Source organism: Bufo gargarizans, chromosome 6 (genome assembly GCF_014858855.1).
Source record: "Bufo gargarizans isolate SCDJY-AF-19 chromosome 6, ASM1485885v1, whole genome shotgun sequence".
NCBI classification, from domain to species: domain Eukaryota; kingdom Metazoa; phylum Chordata; class Amphibia; order Anura; family Bufonidae; genus Bufo; species Bufo gargarizans.
In genome coordinates, this window is record NC_058085.1 from 365,662,751 (window position 1) to 365,684,107 (window position 21,357).

The 21,357-nt window shown below is 43.2% G+C and overlaps 1 protein-coding gene across 1 annotated transcript; it reads left to right on the forward strand.

The window, feature by feature from the left end:
- The first annotated feature begins 219 nt into the window (after positions 1 to 219).
- LOC122942237 (trypsin-like) lies at positions 220 to 8,432 on the forward strand. The gene is made up of 5 exons (XM_044299740.1): positions 220 to 267; positions 404 to 609; positions 1,208 to 1,461; positions 6,317 to 6,453; positions 8,283 to 8,432. Exons 1-5 carry the CDS (start codon positions 220 to 222, stop codon positions 8,430 to 8,432), a joined length of 795 nt encoding a protein of 264 aa, XP_044155675.1.
- Positions 8,433 to 21,357: the final 12,925 nt, after the last annotated feature.

Here is a 21,357-nt window from a genome sequence, read left to right on the forward strand (position 1 = left end):
GAGGAAAACAATAGACAATTTAATTAAAGAAGAACGTGGGACAAAGAATTATACCAAAAAGTCATTAAATCTCGACCAGGTCTGGAAAAATTGGGTACTTTAGTTTTTTTTTTTTTCCTCTTCTCTCTACGTGGGGTGAAATGGGAGGGTGGGAGTTGGGAGGTGGTTGGGAATGGGCAGAAAGAAAAAAGGGGAGAAAATAAAAATAAAAAATGAAAGATGAACAGTAATCACCATCTGTTAATAATTTTTCTACGTATTGTTGGGGTAATGTATTTATTGTATGAAATTGAAATAAAGATATAAAAAGAAAAAGAAAAAAAAAAGGCCCAGCAGAAGTCCATTATGTAATTACATTTGATTATTACATTTCTTATTAATTCAAGGTATATAACAAAATCAGTCCAATATTAGTATTCTTATTAGTTATATGTTTATTTGTCTTTATATTGTAGCGGCCTTTGAAGATAATGACAAGATTGTTGGAGGAAGCACCTGCACCAAGGGCTCTGCCCCTTACCAGGCTTCCCTAAATGCCGGATACCATTTTTGTGGAGGGTCCTTGATTAACAACCTATGGGTGGTGTCTGCTGCTCATTGTTTTAAGACGTAAGTGACTCGTTTATTAGTCTGACCCGTTCATTCTATATGGCACACAGATGTATTAGGACTGAGTTTGTTTTATGAAGACCTGTTATGTACAGAGCCAGATCAGTCCACTAATGGATAGGAGAATTCTTTGGTGGGCCAAAGCACTAACATGATAACGATTCCTTGCCACAACAAGGCCCCTCAGGCCTAGCAGTATTTAAGTATTTAAAGAAACCATGGACCTTTTCTGAGTAGTTGGATGATGTTCTCTCGTTTTTCTTACCTCTAGTAGTGCACACTAATACCTCCCACAGGGAGCAGGTATGATACGACAAAGGTCCTAAGGTAAAGTGGGGTTCATCATGTTCTGTTGTATCTCGAACACAATCAATAGAGAGATGCACTTGTCCTATGTAGCTAGATAGTGGATCCTTAGTCTTATTGCCCCTGGACGGTCTCAAGAAAGTCATTGTCTTGTAGACCGATGCCCACTGAATTATTAGCAAGTGACTTTGCCAATTATTAGGAGACTCCCATTGGCACAATTAGAACATATATACAAGCTATTTAAATAGTTGGTTACATATATGTTAAATGTCTGAACATTTTTTTTTAGAAACATTCAAGTCAGATTGGGAGAACACAACATTGCTGTGAGTGAAGGCACCGAGCAGTTCATCAACTCAGCCAAGGTTATTAGACATAGCAGATACAACTCCAGAACCCTGGACAATGACATCATGCTGATCAAGTTGTCATCTCCCGCCACATTGAACACTAGCGTGAAACCCATTGACCTTCCATCTGGTTGTGCCAAAGCTGGGACCAACTGTGTGATTTCTGGCTGGGGAAATACACTCAGCAGCGGAAGTAAGTAAACATTTGGATATGGGAATTAAGTGCTCTACTAAAGGTTCGGACCACATGCAGGTCCTTCATTCCACACACTGTGGAATGTTACGACCATTCCAGTGACTTTAAGGGGTTTTAATAGGAAAACATATTTATGACCTATCTTTGAGATAGGCCATGAATATGTGATCAATCGGGATCTGTCCTCCGAACCCTGTAAAGTTTAGGTCTTAATAGTACAGGAACAATAAGGACACAATCACACAATGGAATAACTTGCAGGCAGCAACCACTGTGCTACTTACCCTAACCTCTCTTGCACTGTCTGGCCCTGCTTCTCTTCCTCGAGATTTTGTGGTGCCCGTCGCCGGAGTCCTCAGAAGGCCACAGCTGCACATCTGTTCCTAGGGTCTCCAGGTCTGTTCCTTAGGTTGCAAGCAGACTCACTCTCGGACTTGTAAATGGCCAGTGCATGCAAGTCTAATTCATTCCCTGGCCGATGGCTGCATGTCCCTGTGCATTTAAGGTACCCTCCTCAGTAGGAGTCTGACAGCAGACTCTGACTCCTAGCCAATTGCCCTGACCTTAGCCTGTTTCTCATATTGGTATCGGACCTCGCAGCTGGAGTATCGACTGGAAAAGGTTCCTTTCTAGTTATATAGGCTTGGTACCTATTCATATAGTGTGAATTGGATTTGAGAGGGCCGCGGAGGTGAGGTAGGGCCATGAGTGAATTGCCGAATGGCCGGTCTATTGTCCAGTTGCACAATGTGAATTGAATCTGGAGAAAACCATGACGAGAGTCTATGTGTGAGGAAGGTTGTAACCAGGGGCGTTGCTAGGTGAAAACATTCGGGGACTGGGCCTCTGATGTTTTGTCCCAGGCCCCGAATGTCCTGACTGCGTGTTAAATATAACTGTATTGCCATCCTCAGGACAGCAATACAATTGAATTTAATGCACTACAAGAGCTAAAGGACCTGTGATGACATCATAGGTCATGTGATCATTTCTAAATGCAGTAGCTGAAAAGGACCTGGGATGATGTGACCATCATGTGACCAGTGCGGAGAGGATGGCTTAGCAGTGAAGAGAAGTCCTGGAAAGAGGCTGAGGTGAGGTTTGCTACATGAGGAGAGGTAAGTGAAGATTACTCAGTGTGAGAGGCAGAGCAATGTTGAGAGTTGTAGTTATTTAACTGGGACTGTATGTTAGGGCTGAAGTGAGGGAAGTTATTTACATGGGACAGTGGGATGGAGTGATGTTACTTACATGGGACTGAAATTTGGAAGTGGCTGGGGTAGGGTGATGTTATTTAAATGGGACTGTATGTTGAGAGGTAATGTTATTTATATGGAACTGCATGTTTAAGGCAGCTGGGGAGGGGGTGATCTTATTTACACAGGACTGTATATTGGAAGATGCAGGAGAGATGGTGTGATGTTATTTACATGGGACTGTATTTGGAGGGGGCTGCAGATAGAGAGGGATGTTATTTACATGGGACTGTATATTGGAGGGGGCTGGAGAGATGGTGTGATGGTATTTATATGGGACTTTATGGTGGAGGGAGGGAAAAAGTTGTATTTACATGGGACTGTATGGCGGAGGTGCTGAGGAATTATAATTTCTGAGGACACTAAACTGAGGAATATAACTACAGGGGGCACTGCAGGCAGCATTATAAATACTTGGGGCGCTTCAGTGCGAGCATTATAACAGTAGGGGGCAATATAAATACCGGGGGCAATGTGGGAGCATTTTAAATCCAGGGGACATTAGGTGTTCCTATTACTACTGGGGGCTCTATAGGAGGAACTTATAGATCTGCATTAATTCTACTAAGAGCACCATGGGGGGCCTAATTACTACTGAGGTGTCTGTAGAGAGCTTTATTACCACTGGGGGACAATAGGGGGCCTTATTTCTACTGGGGGCTCTGTAAGGGCATTATTAATACTGGTGGGCTCTTCTACTTATGGAGGCACTCTTGGAGAGCGCTATCATGGTTGGGGGCACTGTAGGGGGCAGTATTACTAATGAGGGCACTCTTGTGGAGCATTATCACTGTTGGGTCCAGTAGGGGGCAGTATTACTGATGAGGGCATTCTAGAAGGGAATTACAATTGGTGGGACTATGAGGAGCACTATTATTATGGGGAAGATTATCTGTATGGCACAATAGTATTTGGGGGTACAGAAAAGTAAAGAAGCTAAGATGTCCATGTGTCACAGTCTGCAGAGACGAGGCGGCTGAGAGAAGTTGTATGGACCGAATGGAGAAGATGATGACAGAGAAGATCTACATCAGAAGAGATGTCACCTGGGAAGAACTGGATGTGAGAGGTATGTGCTGCTGTATAGCAAGTACAGCAAAATGTCTTCAGTGCTAGTGTTTACTGGGGGGATGCAGTTGTTCAACTTATGGAATTTGGCCATATGCATTGGTGCTTGGGCCGCAGATCTTTTGAGACCCTAGCAACGCCCCTGGTTTCAGTTTTTTTTATTACTGTCATGTTATATTAAGTATTTTATAAACGATGTGTATTTGGAGAGAAAAATGGGCGGGACTTAAATAATTTAAAAAGACTGCCCAAAACATTGGAGCATGTTCACCCCTGACAAAGCGTGAAGCGAAACCCGGGTCGGGCATGAACAAGAGGATATCCCCCTTTTATGATATGTTTTAAACTCATCTACTTTTGTGAGTATAATAAACCTTTTAAATGTATTTGTGGCTGACGGTACATCACTATTTGTGCGACCCCTTTGTTAATCCGCAGAGAAACTCAAGGATTAAAGGGCAATTTGTGAGGATATTGACGTGTTCAGAAGCTGTGTATAGCTCCGAACTAGAAAGGAACCTTTCCAGGCGATACTCCAGCAGCGAGGTCCGATACCTACATAGACTTGTTGTGTGAACTTACCCACTTCACTCCTAGACCTGCAGCGCACAACGAACAGGCAACTTATTGGAGACTTTTTATTGTTTTATGTTTCTCATATTGCTGTCACTGACGTTCCCGTGGCAGGTACCAGGAGATTATAGAAACTGGCAACTCGTGGGTTAAATTGACAAGTTCACTGTGGATCTTATTGTGTCTGTGTTTTGGTGAATTCCACACTCCTTGCTTCATGTGTTGCTTGTTGGTAAACTACTTTTCCCCTAAGTAGCGGCTTCTCACTCTTGGAGGTGCGGTTTATAGATTTTCTTCCTGCCTTCTCACTAGCTGGTCGGTTGCACTCTGTGGTGCTTCTGGAGTTGCCAGTTTTCTACTTTCAGATAAGTCTTGTCTTTTCTTATTGTTTTGTGTTTGTTATATTCCTTGTTGTTTGCCTGAGACAGAGACTTCCATTCGTCTATCTGGGGAGGAATGGGTTGTCTCTGGTCCTAACCGCATTCCAGGGCTTTATAGGGATATAAGGGCCTAGGTATACAGCATATGAATATTTCTACCTTCAAGGTCTATTCATATTGATAGGAAGTTAGGGCCCGGATTAGGGTTGTTTAGGAGGTGACCTGTTTTTTCTGTAGTTTCCAGGCCCAGTTACTGTTCCCCCTTCCTCCTGTGTTTAGTGTGGACTTTCCCCCCACACTGATTGTTACAATTGCCCTATTGCCGCCAGAGCTGATCTTGGAAATGTTACCCAGATTCATTGTACGGTGCCTACCACAACCTTTGCCTGTTATTGGACTATGTGTATTGCCTAACTTCTCCTGTGGATCAGCCGCCAACTACACAGGTACTTTCTCAAGAGGTAGCGGTCTCGTGGGTCTCCTGCAGTGAAGGCCAGATCCCTGTATAAGGGTTAAAGGCTAAAAACCAGGAGACTGCCAAGATAACACTCTTCATAATTGGGATAAGAGGGACTGAATACAGCTTTGTATTTGCACTGCCCATCTTTTTGACCTTGTTAGCTTTCTACTAATACTGTATTTACTGTTACAGTATGGCTTCTACATTAGAAAGGAAGATAGCAGATACAGGCTGATAGTTTAAAAAACAAGAAATGGGTCAACAATATACCACTGACCTTTCACTCCCAGGCAGGCACGGGCACAGCTCCACTCATCCTGTGTTCCAGTATTCTGGCAGTGAACCCAGGAGCCGGCGTCCAGTTTGTCTATTGGGGATAGTATTCATTGAATCCCACCTCATTCAGTAGCACTGCTAGGTAGGGTTAACCCTCATTTTTCTCTATGTGAAGCTTCTTGACTAATGTGCTAATCAGTTCTGATATTTATGCTGCGCTGTTTCTTCCACCTCTTGCCTGTGCAATAGGTTCATCTAGCTGCCTAGATCCTGTGTAAGGTGTGCTGTTCTCTTTGTCTACTTGTGTACTCACCTCTGCTAGTTTACCCATTCTGAACCTTTGCTGCCTGACCTGTGCCTGTGCCTGTTTACCATATTGACCTTTTGCTGCTTAGTCTGGTAGGTAGAAAAAATGACAGGGAAATTTAAAGAAAAATGGCACATTCTCATTTCATGTCTGATGCCTGAGACCCTGACAACATTCACCCGTCACCAGCCATATGTTTCACTTCTTTAATGGATTTGATGCCAAGCTCTCATAGAACCCTCTACATCATAGCCTATGGGAATTACAGAAAGAGCCATGCAAGAAGCCACCCCTCCAGTAAAGTCTATGAAAAATGATGAAAAGGGGTCAGTGAACTGATAGATGAGGGTTCGGAAGTGGGACTTGCACCTCAGGCATATTATGGCATATCTTGTAGACCGATATGCTACTTTCAAATTATTTGGGGGGGGGGGGGGGGGGCTGCTTCCAGTTTTTATAATCCAAAGATTTATAATATAACATCATCTTAGACACAATTGATCATCTCAGACACATTTCTTCTATTCTTCAGCCAATTACCCTGATCTCCTTCAATGTCTGAAGGCTCCAATCTTAACTGATGCAGAATGCAGTGGGTCTTATCCTGGAGAGATCACTGCTAACATGATCTGTGTTGGCTTCCTGCAAGGAGGAAAAGATTCATGTCAGGTAAATTAGCTATCTGCTTCAACATCCAGAAGACTAACTGTAAAAAAAAAATCTACCAACAGTGATGCTCCACATTTGGATAACAGTTTAACAACCTTCTAGAGTTAAATATCCAATAACTTTACAATTTCTTTGGTTTAGGCTACTTTCACAATCGCGTTTGGTGCGGATCCATCATGGATCTGCACAAACGCATCCATTTAGATAATACAACCGTCTCCATCCGTTCAGAACGGATCCGTTTGTATTAACTTTAACATAGCCAAAACAGATCCATCTGGAACACCATTGAAAGTCAACGGGGGACGGATCCGTTTTCTATTGTGCCATATATTGTGTCAGTGAAAACAGATCCGTTTGGCTCCGTTTCGTCAGACGGACACCCAAACGATGCAAGCAGCGTTTTGATGTCCGCCTCCAAAGCGGAATGGAGGCAGACTGGAGCCAAACTGAGCCAAACTGATGCAGTCTGAGCGGATCCTTATCCATTGAGAATGCATTAAGGGCAAAACTGATCCGTTTCGGACCGCTTGTGAGAGCCCTGAATGGATCTCACAAATGGAAAGCCAAAACGCGAGTGTGAAAGTACTTGATATTTTGACCAAAATAGCAGTGCCTGGGGGAACCCAAGGGACCCTCTGCTATACAAGAAAATACCAGTATCATAAATGACACATGCTAGATGGGGGCCCTGTTACAGATTTTTCATGGGAGCCTATGAGCTATGTCTATGAATAAAGCATAATGAGAGCTCAAATATGAAGCTTGTAGATCACACGTTTGGCAGCAGGTTGGAGATAAAATGCTATCACTGTTTAAGGGCAACCAAAAGAATTTATAATTTTTCCATGCTTACGGTAATTTAAGAAAAATAGTTTAAGAAAAATAAGGCATCAAGCACAGGGAAGCATCATGTTCATGGAGCCCATATGGTAGCCCTTGGAGTCCCTGAGCTGTAGGCACTCCATATATTGAACATGAAGCCAAACTCTGTAACAGGGTTTCCCACTTATATACTCATAAGAAGCCACTTCCAATAGGTGGGGCTACTGAGATCGATCTCTTCCTTGGGAGATGCCTCTTTACAGTATGTGTCATTTATAACACTGATGTCTTCTTGCACAGTAGAGGGACCTGTGAGCTCCTTCTGGCACTAGAGGCTTGGTTTAGTTGCTACCTATAAAGTGTGATATAGGGTGCCTCCACACAGCAGTAAGTATTACAGAGATGCTTCAAAGGAAAGAATGTGGTTTCCTATACTAATCTGACACAATACCAAATGGCAACCACCTGCAGGCGGCAAGACCTAGCAGCCCAAGAGAACCCCTTCTGTCGACCTAACTTAGCCATATCAACCCACAGGCACAGTACCACAGCAACTACAGCAGCCATGTTGCACTGCACAATGGGTGATGTACTTTGGCTCCATGCAACTTAGGGTAATTTTGCGTCTCTCTGCTATTTTCACAAAAGAAAAGTTTTAGAGGGAATATTGCACAGAAGAAACTTCCGAGTAAAAGGTCCATGAGCCAGTTACTCAATCTGTATCAAGATAGAAGATATACTGTACCTAATGGCACAACCAACTTCTACAGAGATGGCTTATATTAGCTAAATACAATGCAAAATGGTCCCAGGCTCAAGGTGCAACTACTATCTCTGTACCCCCTATGTCTGAGCCTAACCAAACGACCGACACAATGTCTGGCCATTAACACCACAAATAACTCAAGCTATTAGGGGTTCCTGCTTACATTGATTTCACTTTTCTATTCACTGCTTAGTTACATTACTGAGTTTTAATAATTTCCTTTTTTTCAATTTCACAGGGTGACTCTGGTGGACCGGTGGCTTGTAGCGGACAACTGCAGGGTATTGTTTCCTGGGGATATGGCTGCGCACTTAAGAATTATCCTGGAGTGTACACCAAGGTCTGCAACTACAACTCCTGGATCGGAGACACCATTGCTGCCAACTAAGACCTTCCAACCCTTCTGCCGTCATGCATCATTTTCTGTCATATTTATCAATTATTAGCCAATAAACTGTTCATTAAAGAGACCTAAGTCTGAAAACTAACTGCTTATTCAAATTGGATACAAAAGGGATATTCCCTTTTTACAATCTTATGGGATATGGTACCGATATGGTCTAATGTAAAGATCGGTGACACTCTCACCTCTTTCTATCCAAGGATGAAAGGACATCTTTTTCCCGCCCACCTACTGAAACAAAGCTGCCTTCAGGTATAGTTGGACCATCACTCCCTGTTTGTCCAACGTCCTTCCAATAGTGGGAAAGCAAATTGAAAGACTTATTCACATCCATCAAATTAGTTGCAGAAATTAAACTCCATCTGAAAAGCAGTTTTATGTATTTGTATGTGGTTGTTTCTGCAGCAGGCGCAATGATTCTGGCAAAGCCCATTCGGATGAATTGGACAAATGAGGATGTTTGCAGCAAATTTATTCCATATGAATATACCCTTATGAGTAGTTATAAAAATTTGCTACTACATAGCTGCTAACAGTCCCAAATTTGGAGGGACTGTTCCTAATTATCAGAGACCTTCCCGACAAATTCGGACTGTCTTAGGCCAAAAATGGAATGGATGGTAGGAGAGTTTAGGGGTATTCCTGGGGGGTGGGCTTTACATGTCCTGGATGTATTTACTGCAATGTTGGTAAGTATTTAACTACAGTGGGTGCAGAGGTAGCAGTCCACCTGGTCCCTAGTGCCTGAGGTGGCCAATAAAGCCAGTCACATAAAAAAGGTGAATGCTAGATATGGCATTAGGGCCCTGAAGCTTCAAACTACCCTTCTGATCTTTTGATACCTCTTATTAATAATAAAAGATTAATATCATTCTGCTGTAAATTATCATAGAAATTATCTGTAGTAATTATACAACACTAACTGCGTAGCAAGGACAAGAGTATTAATAAATCTAAATAACTGGTTAAACCAGCCCCTACTCTGTCTTTACAATCGGAGTGGCTGCAGAAACAGGCGGCAGTACAGAGGACGCATACTGCCACTGCTAATCATAACGTGTTTTTCTGAAAACAGCCAGTTTTTAAATATGGTGACCATGACAGGAAACTTCTGGCTCATCTATCCTAAGGAATATACTACTCGACCGGTTATCACAGAACTATACTCCGCGGACCATTAAAAGTGGCCTCTCCTGGTGATATTATACTTGCATTTCAAGAATATTACCAACAGTTCTATAGTTTATACGTGACCAACCCCTTTGATGTGCTTTTTTGGCTATTATTCTACGACCACTACTCGTTGTGGAACAACATGATTACTAAGACACTCCCATTATGGATCAAGACATTAGGGATTCCATCGCTTCTATAAAAAAATGTAAATCTCCAGGCTCTGATGGTCTTCCTGGAGAATTCTACAAGAACTTTACAGATCTTCTGGTCCCCCATTTAAATGCCATATTTATTAAACCCAAGAGGCTCCTCTTCTACAGGAGACACTTTTCTAGAATAGGAAACTAATTGCCAGACACTGGATGAATGATATTATCCCAACTAGTGCTCAGTGGAACAGAACCAAAAATAGTTCCCTATCATGTAAATGGTATCGCTAACAAGTTTCATGCTATATGAACTTTACAGATCACATCAAGTTCTAGTCAAGTTGTTTAATATTATTCTTGTATTATTATTATTTAGCTGTTACTTCAGATGAGAACAGACCAAACTGATTTCTTATATCTGGGCTTTGTACTCTCAAGTACTCTATGGTGCTGGTTAGCCTAATACTGCTATTTTTCCCATCAAAGTCCCTGGGTGATTGGTCGGCATTGAGATCAATTTGTTGGAAGCTTTAGGCTACTTTCACATACGCAATTTTCTTTCCAGTTTTGCACAACTGGCTGCATCTGTTCCATTTGTATTTGGTTGTATTAAATAAAATATGAGCAAACTGGATCTTGCCCTAACACTATTGTAAGTCAATAGATGCCAAATCCATTTTTTCTTGTCCAAAAAAACCCTGGATCCTTCACCATTGACATACATTGTTTTACATTGTGCTGAATCCGGCATGTTCGGTCTTGCAAACCGTACACAAAATCGCAGTTAACAGCGGTTTTGTGTCCAGTCACAGAACATAACAAACAGGAAAGGAGTGCATTCTGGAGCACTCTGTTCTACTTTGTTCAGTTTTGTCCCCATTCAGCAGGATCTCAAAACCAGAAAGAAAATTTCATATGTGAAAGTAATCTTAGTTAATTATTTGTTCTGGTTAAATTCCAGCATTAGGTCCTTTTATTTTCTATAATGACTGATTTCTAATGGACTTGTCCTACCACATTGCTATAAGTAGGCTACATAATCTATGTGAAATGCTAAGATCTTATTTGTTTATGCTACTTTATCTGTCTAAGCTTCTGAGCGGGCACAATCTTAAAAGTTCAGATTTTTGCTATGCATGCATGATGAAGGTCTAGAAGGGGTTAATGTGTCTTTTAATGCTCAATATATTTGCTTTGTATATATTATTTCTGAAAATAAAACAATAAATAAAAATAAATAATGATTAGTGTTGATCGAGCACCGTAGTGCTCGGCTCGGGCCGGGCCGAACACATCATGATATTCGGGAGCACATAAGTATAATGGAAGTCAATGGGAGGACCCGAGCATTAAACCAGGTACCCCCTGCTCTGAAGAGGGGAGGGTGCCTGGTTCATAAGAAAATGTCAGAAATTGTTGGTAACACCACCGAAATGGTTCTGTCACAGCATGGGGAGGTTGTATGGATGCATCTTGGACTCGCTGGTTGCTGCTGGGAACTACGTTGTCCAAATAGTAAGCCACTTTAACATAATGACAATAATATGCACAAAACCAAGGGGAAAAAATGATTTTAGAGGAAAAATTTATAGAAAACATTCTTTTCTGAATATTTACTTGTACATAAAGTGCAAGTGCTGCCAACAATTACATAGAAGAGACACTCCGATACACCCTTAACTTCACATAAAGGAGGGCATCATACACACCCTTTAAAAATTATGATTGAAGGCCTGCTGGTGACCCTCAAAAACATTAGGAGCAAGGGCCTGCTGAGCTGACCATCTAAAACATTATGGGCGGTGGCCTGCTGCTGCTTTGGTGATTCTAGTTAACCTGGGGCCAATGTCACGTCCCCTGGACGGTGACAATCCATTGTCTGACCTATCAACTTTCGATGTACAGTTGCAAGAAAAAGTATGTGAACCCTTTGGAATGATATGGATTTCTGCACAAATTGGTCATAAAATTTGATCTGATCTTCATTTAAGTCACAACATCAGACAATCAAAGTCTGCTTAAACTAATAACAAACAAATAATTAAATGTTACCATGTTTTTATTGAACACATCATCTAAACATTCACAGTGCAGGTGGAAAAAGTATGTGAACCCCTAGACGAATGACATCTCCAAGATCTAATTGGAGTGAAGTGTCAGCCAACTGAAGTTCAATCAATTAGATGAGATTGATTACAGCTGCCCTGCCCTATAAAAAGCGCACACCAGTTTGCTTTTAACAAGAAGCATTACCTGATGTGAATGATGCCTCGCACAAAAGAGCTCTCAGAAGACCTACGATTAGGAATTGTTGACTTGCATAAAACTAGAAAGGGTTATAAAAGTATCTCCAAAAGCCTTGCTGTTCACCAGTCCACGGTAAGACAAATTGCCTACAAATGGAGAAAGTTCAGCACTGCTGCTACTCTCCCTAGGAGTGGCCATCCTGTAAAGATGACTGCAAAAGCACAGCGCAGACTGAGGTGAATGAGGTGTCAGCTAAAGACTTACAAAAGTCTCTGGCATATGCTAACATCGCTGTTAGTGAATCTACAATACGTAAAACACTAAACAAGAATGGATTTCATGGGAGGATACCACAGAGGAAGCCATTGCTGTCCAAAAAAAACATTGCTGCACGCTTATAGTTTGCACAAGAACACCTTGATGTTCCACAGCCGTACTGGCAAAATATTCTGGGGACAGATGAAACCAAAGTTGAGTTGTTTGGAAGAAACACACAACACTATGTGTGGAGAAAAAGAGGCACAGAACACCAACATCAAGACCTCATCCCAACTGTGAAGTATGGTGGTGGGGGCATCATTGTTTGGGGATGCTTTGCTGCATCAGGGCCTGGACGGATTGCTATCATCGAAGGAAAAATTTATTCGCGAGTTTATCAAGACATTTTGCAGGAGAACTGTCACAGAAGGTGTTACAGAAAACTAGAAGACACAAATGAAGATCCGACTGACTTGATACAAAACTAAGGAACCAAAGGGTAAGCCCTGTAACAGCCCTAGCTCTCTCCCTTACTGCTCAGCCTATGCAAAAATCTGGTAGATAATTGCATACCCTCGTTCCTCGACTGTATGACACCTGAACACCCTATAATAGTGAGGGGACACGACCACCGGCTCCCTACACTTAATACGGAGGGAGTCATGGTCACCTAGGATCAAGCAAACAGGAAAACACAAATAAATGAACAGACTTATCTGTAGAAGCATCAGTTATAGCATCCAGCATGCACACACTCCAGGAAGTTGTATAAACCGCAAAGTGATGCAGTATGGGAGGGGATTTAAAGGAATGCAATCAGTGCAACTAGATGACAGCTGAGAGAGGGAAACGAGATGACAAAACGAAAGCAAAACAAAAGAACCTCAAGCAGGAGGCTCTGAAGAACGTCTGTCAGAGCTTCTCAGATGTTTGGCGGTGACAGTACCCCTCCTTTTACGAGTGGACTCCAGGCAAGCAGAACCCGCCTTCTCAGGATGGGACCTATGGAAAGCCCAGATGAGACGAGTGGCCTTAATGTCCGTCACTGGGACCCACATCCTCTCCTCAGGACCATAACCCTCCCAATGAATGAGGTACTGGAGAGAACCGCGGACAACACGAGAATCCACAATCCTAGAGACCTGAAATTCAAGATTACCATCAACCACAATTGGACAAGGAGGCAAAGAGGAGGGTACAATGGGTTGGACATAAGGTTTTAATAGGGACTTATGAAAAACATTATGGATCTTCCAAGTCTGAGGAAGATCAAGATGGTAGGCAACAGGATTGATGACGGACAAGATTTTGTAAGGCCCAATAAACTTAGGACCCAACTTCCAGGAGGGAACCTTCAATTTGATATCCTTAGTAGACAACCACACCAGATCACCAACATTCAGGTCCGGACCAGGCACACGTCTCTTATCCGCCACACGCTTATATCTCTCACTCATGCTCTTTGGATTATCCTGAAACTTTTGTCAAATAGATGACAAAGACGAGGAGAATCTCTCCTCATCAGGTAAACCAGAAGACCCCTCTACAGAGAATGTCCCAAACTGCGGATGAAACCTATATGCACCAAAAAATGGTGACTTATCAGAGGACTCCTGACGACGGTTATTTAAAGCAAACTCAGCAAGGGACAAAAAAGAACACCAATCCTCCTGATTCTCCGCCACAAAACAGCACAGATATGTCTCCAGATTCTGATTGACGCGCTCTGTCTGGCCATTCGACTGCGGGTGGAAAGCAGAAGAGAATGACAACCGAACCCCCAAGCGAGAACAGAAAGCCTTCCAGAATCTGGAAACAAATTGCGTAACCCTATCAGAGACTATGTCTGAAGGAATACCATGCAATTTGACAATGTGATCAATAAATGCCTGCGCCAGCGTCTTAGCATTGGGCAACCCAGGAATAGGAATAAAATGCGCCATTTTGCTAAAACGGTCCACCACCACCAGAATCACAGTCTTCCCCGAGGAACGAGGCAGGTCCGTAATGAAGTCCATGGACAGATGTGTCCAAGGACGGGAAGGAATGGGTAACGGAAGAAGAGGACCTGATGGCCGGGAATGAGGGACTTTGGCACGAGCGCAGGTCTCGCAGGCTGCCACAAAACCCTCAACCGACTTACGAAGTGCCGGCCACCAGAATCTCCTAGCGATGAGATCCACTGTGGCTCTACCCCCCGGGTGCCCAGCAAGGACAGTATCGTGGTGCTCCTTAAAAACCTTGTGTCTTAAAGCGAGAGGCACAAACAACCTCCCAGGAGGACAAATATCAGGAGCCTCTGCCTGGGCTACCTGAACTTCTGCCTCCAATTCAGGATAAAGAGCAGAGACCACCACACCTTCAGCCAAAATGGGACCCAGGTCTTAAAAATTCCCACCTCCCGGAAAACAACGTGACAGGGCATCCGCCTTCACATTCTTAACCCCAGGGCGGAACGTGACAACAAAATTAAACCTTGAAAAGAACAAAGACCATCTGGCCTGTCTCGGGTTCAGACGCTTGGCTGACTCAAAGTAGGCAAGATTCTTATGATCGGTAAACACGGTAATAGGGTGTCTGGCTCCCTCTAGCCAATGGCGCCATTCCTCAAAAGCCAACTTGATGGCCAACAACTCCCTATCTCCCACATCGTAATTTCTCTCTGCGGAGGAGAGTTTCTTCGAGAAAAAGGCACACGGTCGCCATTTGGCAGGAGAGGGACCCTGAGACAAGACCACACCCACACCCACCTTAGAAGTGTCCACCTCAACTATGAAAGACAGAGAGATATCAGGTTGTACCAAGATGGGAGCAGAAGCAAAACTCTCCTTGATACTAGAAAAGGCCTTACGCGCCTCTACCGACCAGGAGGAAAAATCTACCCCCTTTCTAGTCATATCAGTGAGTGGTTTAACAACAGAGGAATAATTCAAAATGAACTTTCTGTAATAATTGGCAAAACCCAAAAAACTCATCAGCGCCTTTTGATTCTCAGGAAGCTCCCACTCAAGCACAGCGCGGACCTTCTCGGGGTCCATGCAAAAACCAGAAGCGTAGAGAAGAAACCCCAGAAATTATATTTTTGGAACCGCAAACACACATTTTTTCAGTTTAGCTTATAATTTATTCTCCCGCAGGATGAGCAAGACCTGACGTAGGTGGTCCTTATGAGTTTTGAAATCAGGAGAAAAAAATCTAAATGTCATCTAGATACACTAGTACAAATTTCCCCATTAAATGATAAAAAATGCTGTTCACAAAATGCTGAAAGACGGCTGGAGCATTCATCAAACCAAAAGGCATAACCAAATTCTCAAAATGGCCCTCAGGGGTATTAAAGGCCGTCTTCCATTCGTCTGCTTCTCTGACCCTGACCAGGTTGTATGCCCCTCTTAGATCCAACTTGGAAAAAACTTTAGCCCCAACAATCTGGTTAAACAGGTCCGGGATCAAAGGAAGCGGATAAGGGTCACGAATTGTGATACTGTTCAGCTCCCTGAAATCCAGACATGGTCTTAAAGAACCATCTTTTTTCTTAACAAAGAAAAAAACAGCGGCAACAGGGAACTTCGAGGGTCGTATGTGTCCCTTTCTCAGGCTCTCAGAGATATAAGCACGCATAGCGACCCTTTCAGGTTGGGAGAGATTGTATAAACGAGATTTAGGCAGCTTGGCACCTGGGATGAGATTAATAGGGCAATCGTACTCCCTGTGAGGGGGCAACTCCTGAACACCACTCTCAGAAAACACATCCGAAAATTCAGAGAGAAAAGATGGTACAGTCTTAGTAGAAACCTCTGAAACAGATTTTTTCTCTCTGCAAAAGTCACTCCAACCATTTATTTGCCTTGCTTGCCAATCAATGGTGGGGTTATGTTTAGTGAGCCAGGGTAGCCCCAACACTAGAGGAGAAGGCAACCCGCTTAGGACAAAACATGACACATCCTCAACATGAGTATCACTCACAATCAAACGGATATTATGAACTATGCCCTTTAACAATTTCTGAGAAAGTGGAGCGGAATCAATAGCAAAAACAGGTATAACCTTTCCCAAAGTGCATACCTGGAAACCATGAGTTATAGCAAATTGATTATCAATGAGATTGACAGCTGCTCCACTATCTACAAAAATCTCACAAAAAATGTTCTTGCTCTCTAGTGCCACCCTGGCAGGTAGGACAAAACGGGAACTACAAGCAAACGGAAAAGCTTCAATTTCCGCATCAACCCTGCCAATAGTAACAGATGGAATGTTTTTAGAGGATTTTTTTCTTTTTGTTTCTTTATTACTCTCAAAAAACTGCCTGAATCTCCTAGAGGGACAAACATTTGCCAAATGATTTATACCTCCACAACAGAAACAAACCTTCCTATGAGAGCTGAATCCTCTATTGTCAGAGGCAAGCAAACCCAGCTGCATGGGATCCTGCTCAGAGGGGATTGAGAGCGACTGAGACCCCTGTGCACTGAATACGACCGCCGCACTGTCCTTGGACTGAGTATGACAGGAAGGAGTGATCTCTCCTCTCTCTCTAAGACGCCTGTCAATACGAACGGCCCGAGACATGGCAGAGTCCAAGGAGGTAGGTCTCTCATGAAAGGCAAATGCATCTTTCAATCCCTCTGAAAGACCATGGCAAAATTGACTTCGGAGTGCAGCATCATTCCAACCAGTATCAGCTGCCCATCTCCGAAATTCTGAACAGTATATCTCTGCGGACTGTTTACCTTGGCATAAAAGACATAGTCTAGACTCAGCCAGAGCAATACGAATTGGATCATCATATATCTGACCCAGGGCTAAAAAAAATTATCCACTGAACGGAGGGGCCGTGCCCCCACTGGCAGCGAGAGGCCAAAGACTGAGCGTTATCCCTGAGCAGCGAGTTGATGATCCCCACCCTCTGCTCCTCATCACCATAGGAATGGGGAAGTAGGCGAAAATGGAGTTTGCAAGCCTCTCTAAAACGAACAAAATTCTCCCCTCCATAAATGCAAGCTGAACCGGTCACCTGAAACTGAGATACAGTTTTACGGAGATCCGCTACCTCCAATGAAAGACCCTGCATGTGTTCAGTCAAAAGTGAAACCGGATCCATGCTTGAGACGGTTTTGGCGGTTTATAATGTCACAGAAGGTGTTACAGAAAACTAGAAGACACAAATGAAGATCCGACTGACTTGATCCAAAACTAAGGAACCAAAGGGTAAGCCCTGTAACATCCCTAGCTCTCTCCCTTACTGCTCAGCCTATGCAAAAATCTCTATGGTAGATAATTTCATACCATTGTTCCTCGACTGTATGACACCTGAACACCCTATAATAGTGAGGGGACACGACCACCGGCTCCCTACACTTAATACCAAGGGATTCAGGGTCACCTAGGATCAAGCAAACAGGAAAACACAAATAAGTGAACAGACTTATCTGTAGAAGTATCAGTTGTAACATCCAGCATGCACACACTCCAGGAAATTGTATAAACCGCAAAGTGATGCAGTATGGGAGGGGATTTAAAGGGATGCAATCAGTGCAACTAGATGACAGCTGAGAGAGGGAAACGAGATGACAAAACGAAAGCAAAACTAAAGAACCTTAAGCAGGAGGTTCTGAAGAACGTCTGACAGAGCTTCTCAGACGTCTGGCGGTGACAAGAACTTAAGGCCATCTGTCCACTAGCTGAAGCTCAACAGAAGATGGGTGTTGCAACAGAACAACAACCCAAATCATAGAAGTAAATCAACAACAGAATGGCTTAAACAGAAGAAAATAAGCCTTCTGGAGTGGCCCAGTCAGAGTCCTGATCTCAACCCGATTGAGATGCTGTGGCATGACCTCAAGAAAGCGATTCACACCAGACATCCCAAGAATATTGCTGAACTGAAACAGTTCTGTAAAGAGGAATGGTCAGGAATTACGCCTGACCGTTGTGCACGTCTGATCTGCAACTACAGGAAACGTTTGGTTGAAGTTATTGTTGCCAAAGGAGGTTCAACCAGTTATTATATCTAAGGGTTCACATACTTTTTCCACATGCACTGTGAATGTTTACATGGTGTGTTCAATAAAAACATGTTAACATTTAATTCTTTGTGTGTTATTAGTTTAAGTAGACTGATTGTCTATTGTTGTGACTTAGGCTACTTTCACACTGGCGTTTTGAATTCCGTTTGTGAGATCCGTTTCAGGGATCTAACAAACGGTTAAAAACGGATTCAGTTCAGCCACAATGCATTCTGAATAGATAAGGATCCGTTCAGAATGCATCAGTTTGGCTCTGTTCCGCCTCCATTCCGCTCTGGATACGGAAACCAAAACACAACTTGCAGAGTTTTTGTGTCCGCCTGGCGATGCGGAGCCAAACGGATCCGTCCTGACTTACAATGTAAGTCAATGGGGACGGATCCTATTTCACTGACACAATATGGTGCAGTTGAAAATGGATCTGTCCCCCATTGACTTTCAATGTAAGTCAGGACGGATCCGTTTTGACTTAGACTTTTTTTTAAAACAATAATGCAAACGGATCCGTTCTGAACGGATACAAGCCTTTGCATTATAGGTGCAAAGGCTTGTGTCCCTCGCTATACGGCTCAGTCGGCGCGATGCCGGACTCTGATAGGCTGCCGGCCCAGTGCTGGCAGCCTATCATAGGAACACGAGGGGACACACCTCTCCCTCCCCTACCGCAGCATAGACATTTGTATCGCCGTCCTGAGGAAGCGCTCTACCCCTACTGTGCCCTGCCGCCGGCCGCCCCCACTTGTTACCAGGGCCGCGGCCTTGCGACACTCAGGCCTGCCGGACTAACGGAAAATTTCCCGGTATCCCGGCAGGCCAGTCCGGCCCTGGGTTCTAGCCTGCCTTGCATCCAGTGTATTGTCTGAATGTGTATTTAGGGCGTCATTACAGACAAACGCAGCCGCCTGTCTACAGCCAATGTGGACAAGCTCATGTTCATTAAAATGAACCAGGCTTGGATCCCACAAGACTTGTCTGTACCTTGTGCAGAATAGACATGTATACAGGCCTTACCCAGCCATTGTTATACTACAACGCAATTGCTCGTTGTTGTATTTTTGATATTTTCCACTCTTTTGGGGTGTTCAATAATAAAAATAAAAAAATGCTCCTCCACCGCTGCTCTCACCTACATCGCTACCTCCGCCTCCTCAACCTCCTACTCCACTACTGAGGCAATTCAGTTCGCAAGTGTAGCGCTATACAAGTTATTCATTCATTCATATGGACCTGCAACTCATAAATCAAGATTATTATTTTTTTATTTGTATGTATTTTATTTTATGTCATTTCACTAATTTGTCTGTTAAATTTTCGGGTGAAATTCACCAATTTTTGGCTGTAATATACCCCTGCTATACCTAGTAGATAGGTAAAAACATTTCACTAATTTGTCTGTTACATTCTCTGGTGTAATTCACCAATTTTTGGCTGCGATATACCACTGCTATACTTAGACAGGTAAACAAATCTCACTAATTTGTCTGTTACATATTCGGGTGAAATTCACAAATTTTTGGCTTTAATATACCACTGCTATACCTAGTAGACAGGTAAACAAATTTCACTAATTTGTCTGTTACATTCTCGGGTCAAATTAACCAATTTTTGGCTGTGATATACCACTGCTATACCTAGTAGACAAATGTCACTAATTTGTCTGTTACATTGTTGGGTGACATTTTACAATTTTTGGAGTGAATAAACCCCTGCTCTGCATAGGTAACAGGGCCCGAAATTTTTAAAAATCATCTGTTTTATTGCTGAGTGACATTAACCCATTTCTGGCGATGAAAAACCCCTGCTCTGCATAGGTGACAGGGACTTAAATTTCTAAAATTCGTCTTTAATTGGCCCTTTCATCTGATCCTTGTGCTTCAATAGCTTCTCCCACATTTCCACTCTATCACATTGCAGCCATTAACCTGCCTTGGTTGTGGTCTCTCTTTTTCATGCTCCCTCTCCGGCGTGGAACCCTGATTCGTCGATAACCGTGATTAACATGTTAGGCGCAGAAAAGAACATCGAAAGTTGATAGAGAAGATATCCAAATGAATGGTGGACATCACGGGGCACCTCTGCATAGGTGACAGGAACTTAAATTTAAAAAAATCGGCTATTACATTGTCAGGTGACATTTTACCAATTTTGCTGGATAGAAACCCCTGCTCTGCATAGGAGACAGAGAATTAAATTTCAAAAATTCTTCTTTAGTTGATGCGCGCCACATCCTTTCATTCAATGCTTAAACTTTAACAAGTTGTCCCATATTTGCGCTTCAATAGTTTGTCCCACATTTCCGCCCTATAATATTTAATTTGAAACAATTAACCTCCCTTGGATTTGGTCTCCCTTTCTCACGCTCCCTCTCCGGTGTGGAACAATGATTCGCTGATAACCGTGATCAACATGGTAGGCGCAGAAAAGAACATCGAAAGTTGATAGAGAAGATATCCAAATGGATGGTGGACGTCACGGGGGCACCTCTGCATAGGTGACAGGGACATGAATTTCAAAAATTCGTCTGTTACATTGTCAGGTGACATTTTACCAATTTTGAGGGATAGAAACCCCTGCTCTGCATAGGTGACAGGGACTTAAATTTCTAAAATTCGTCTTTAATTGTCCCTTTCATTCAATCCTTCTGCTTAATAACTTGTCCCATATTTCCGCTCCATCACATTGCAGCCATTGACCTCCCTTGGCCTTGGATGTGGTCTCCCTTTCTCACACTCCCTCTCCGGCGTGGAACCCTGATTCGCCGATAACAGTGATCAACATGGTAGGCGCAGAAAAGAACATCGAAAGTTGATAGAGAAGATATCCAAATGGATCGTGAACATCACGGGGACGAGCGACATGGTGGGGCAGTATGTGTGCACACGCCTAGATGTACTAACTAATGGGTCTCCCCCCTTCAACTTCTGGGTCTCTAAATTAAGCACATGGCCTGAGCTTTCCCTTTAAGCCTTTGAGGTGCTGCCCTGCCCTGCAGCCAGTGTATTGTCTGAACGTTTGTTTAGCATGACTGGAGGAGGTTATCACAGGTTATATTTC

What these genes read in the sequence shown, in the direction of transcription:
- LOC122942237 (XM_044299740.1), top strand. Translation starts at nt 220, where the DNA reads ATGAACAGTAATCACCATCTGTTAATAATTTTTCTACGTATTGTTGGG. An exon ending in TTTTTCTACGTATTGTTGGG is followed by an intron (nt 268 to 403) that starts GTAATGTATTTA and finishes TAACAAAATCAG; the next exon opens with TCCAATATTAGTATTCTTAT. An exon ending in GCTGCTCATTGTTTTAAGAC is followed by an intron (nt 610 to 1,207) that starts GTAAGTGACTCG and finishes ATTTTTTTTTAG; the next exon opens with AAACATTCAAGTCAGATTGG.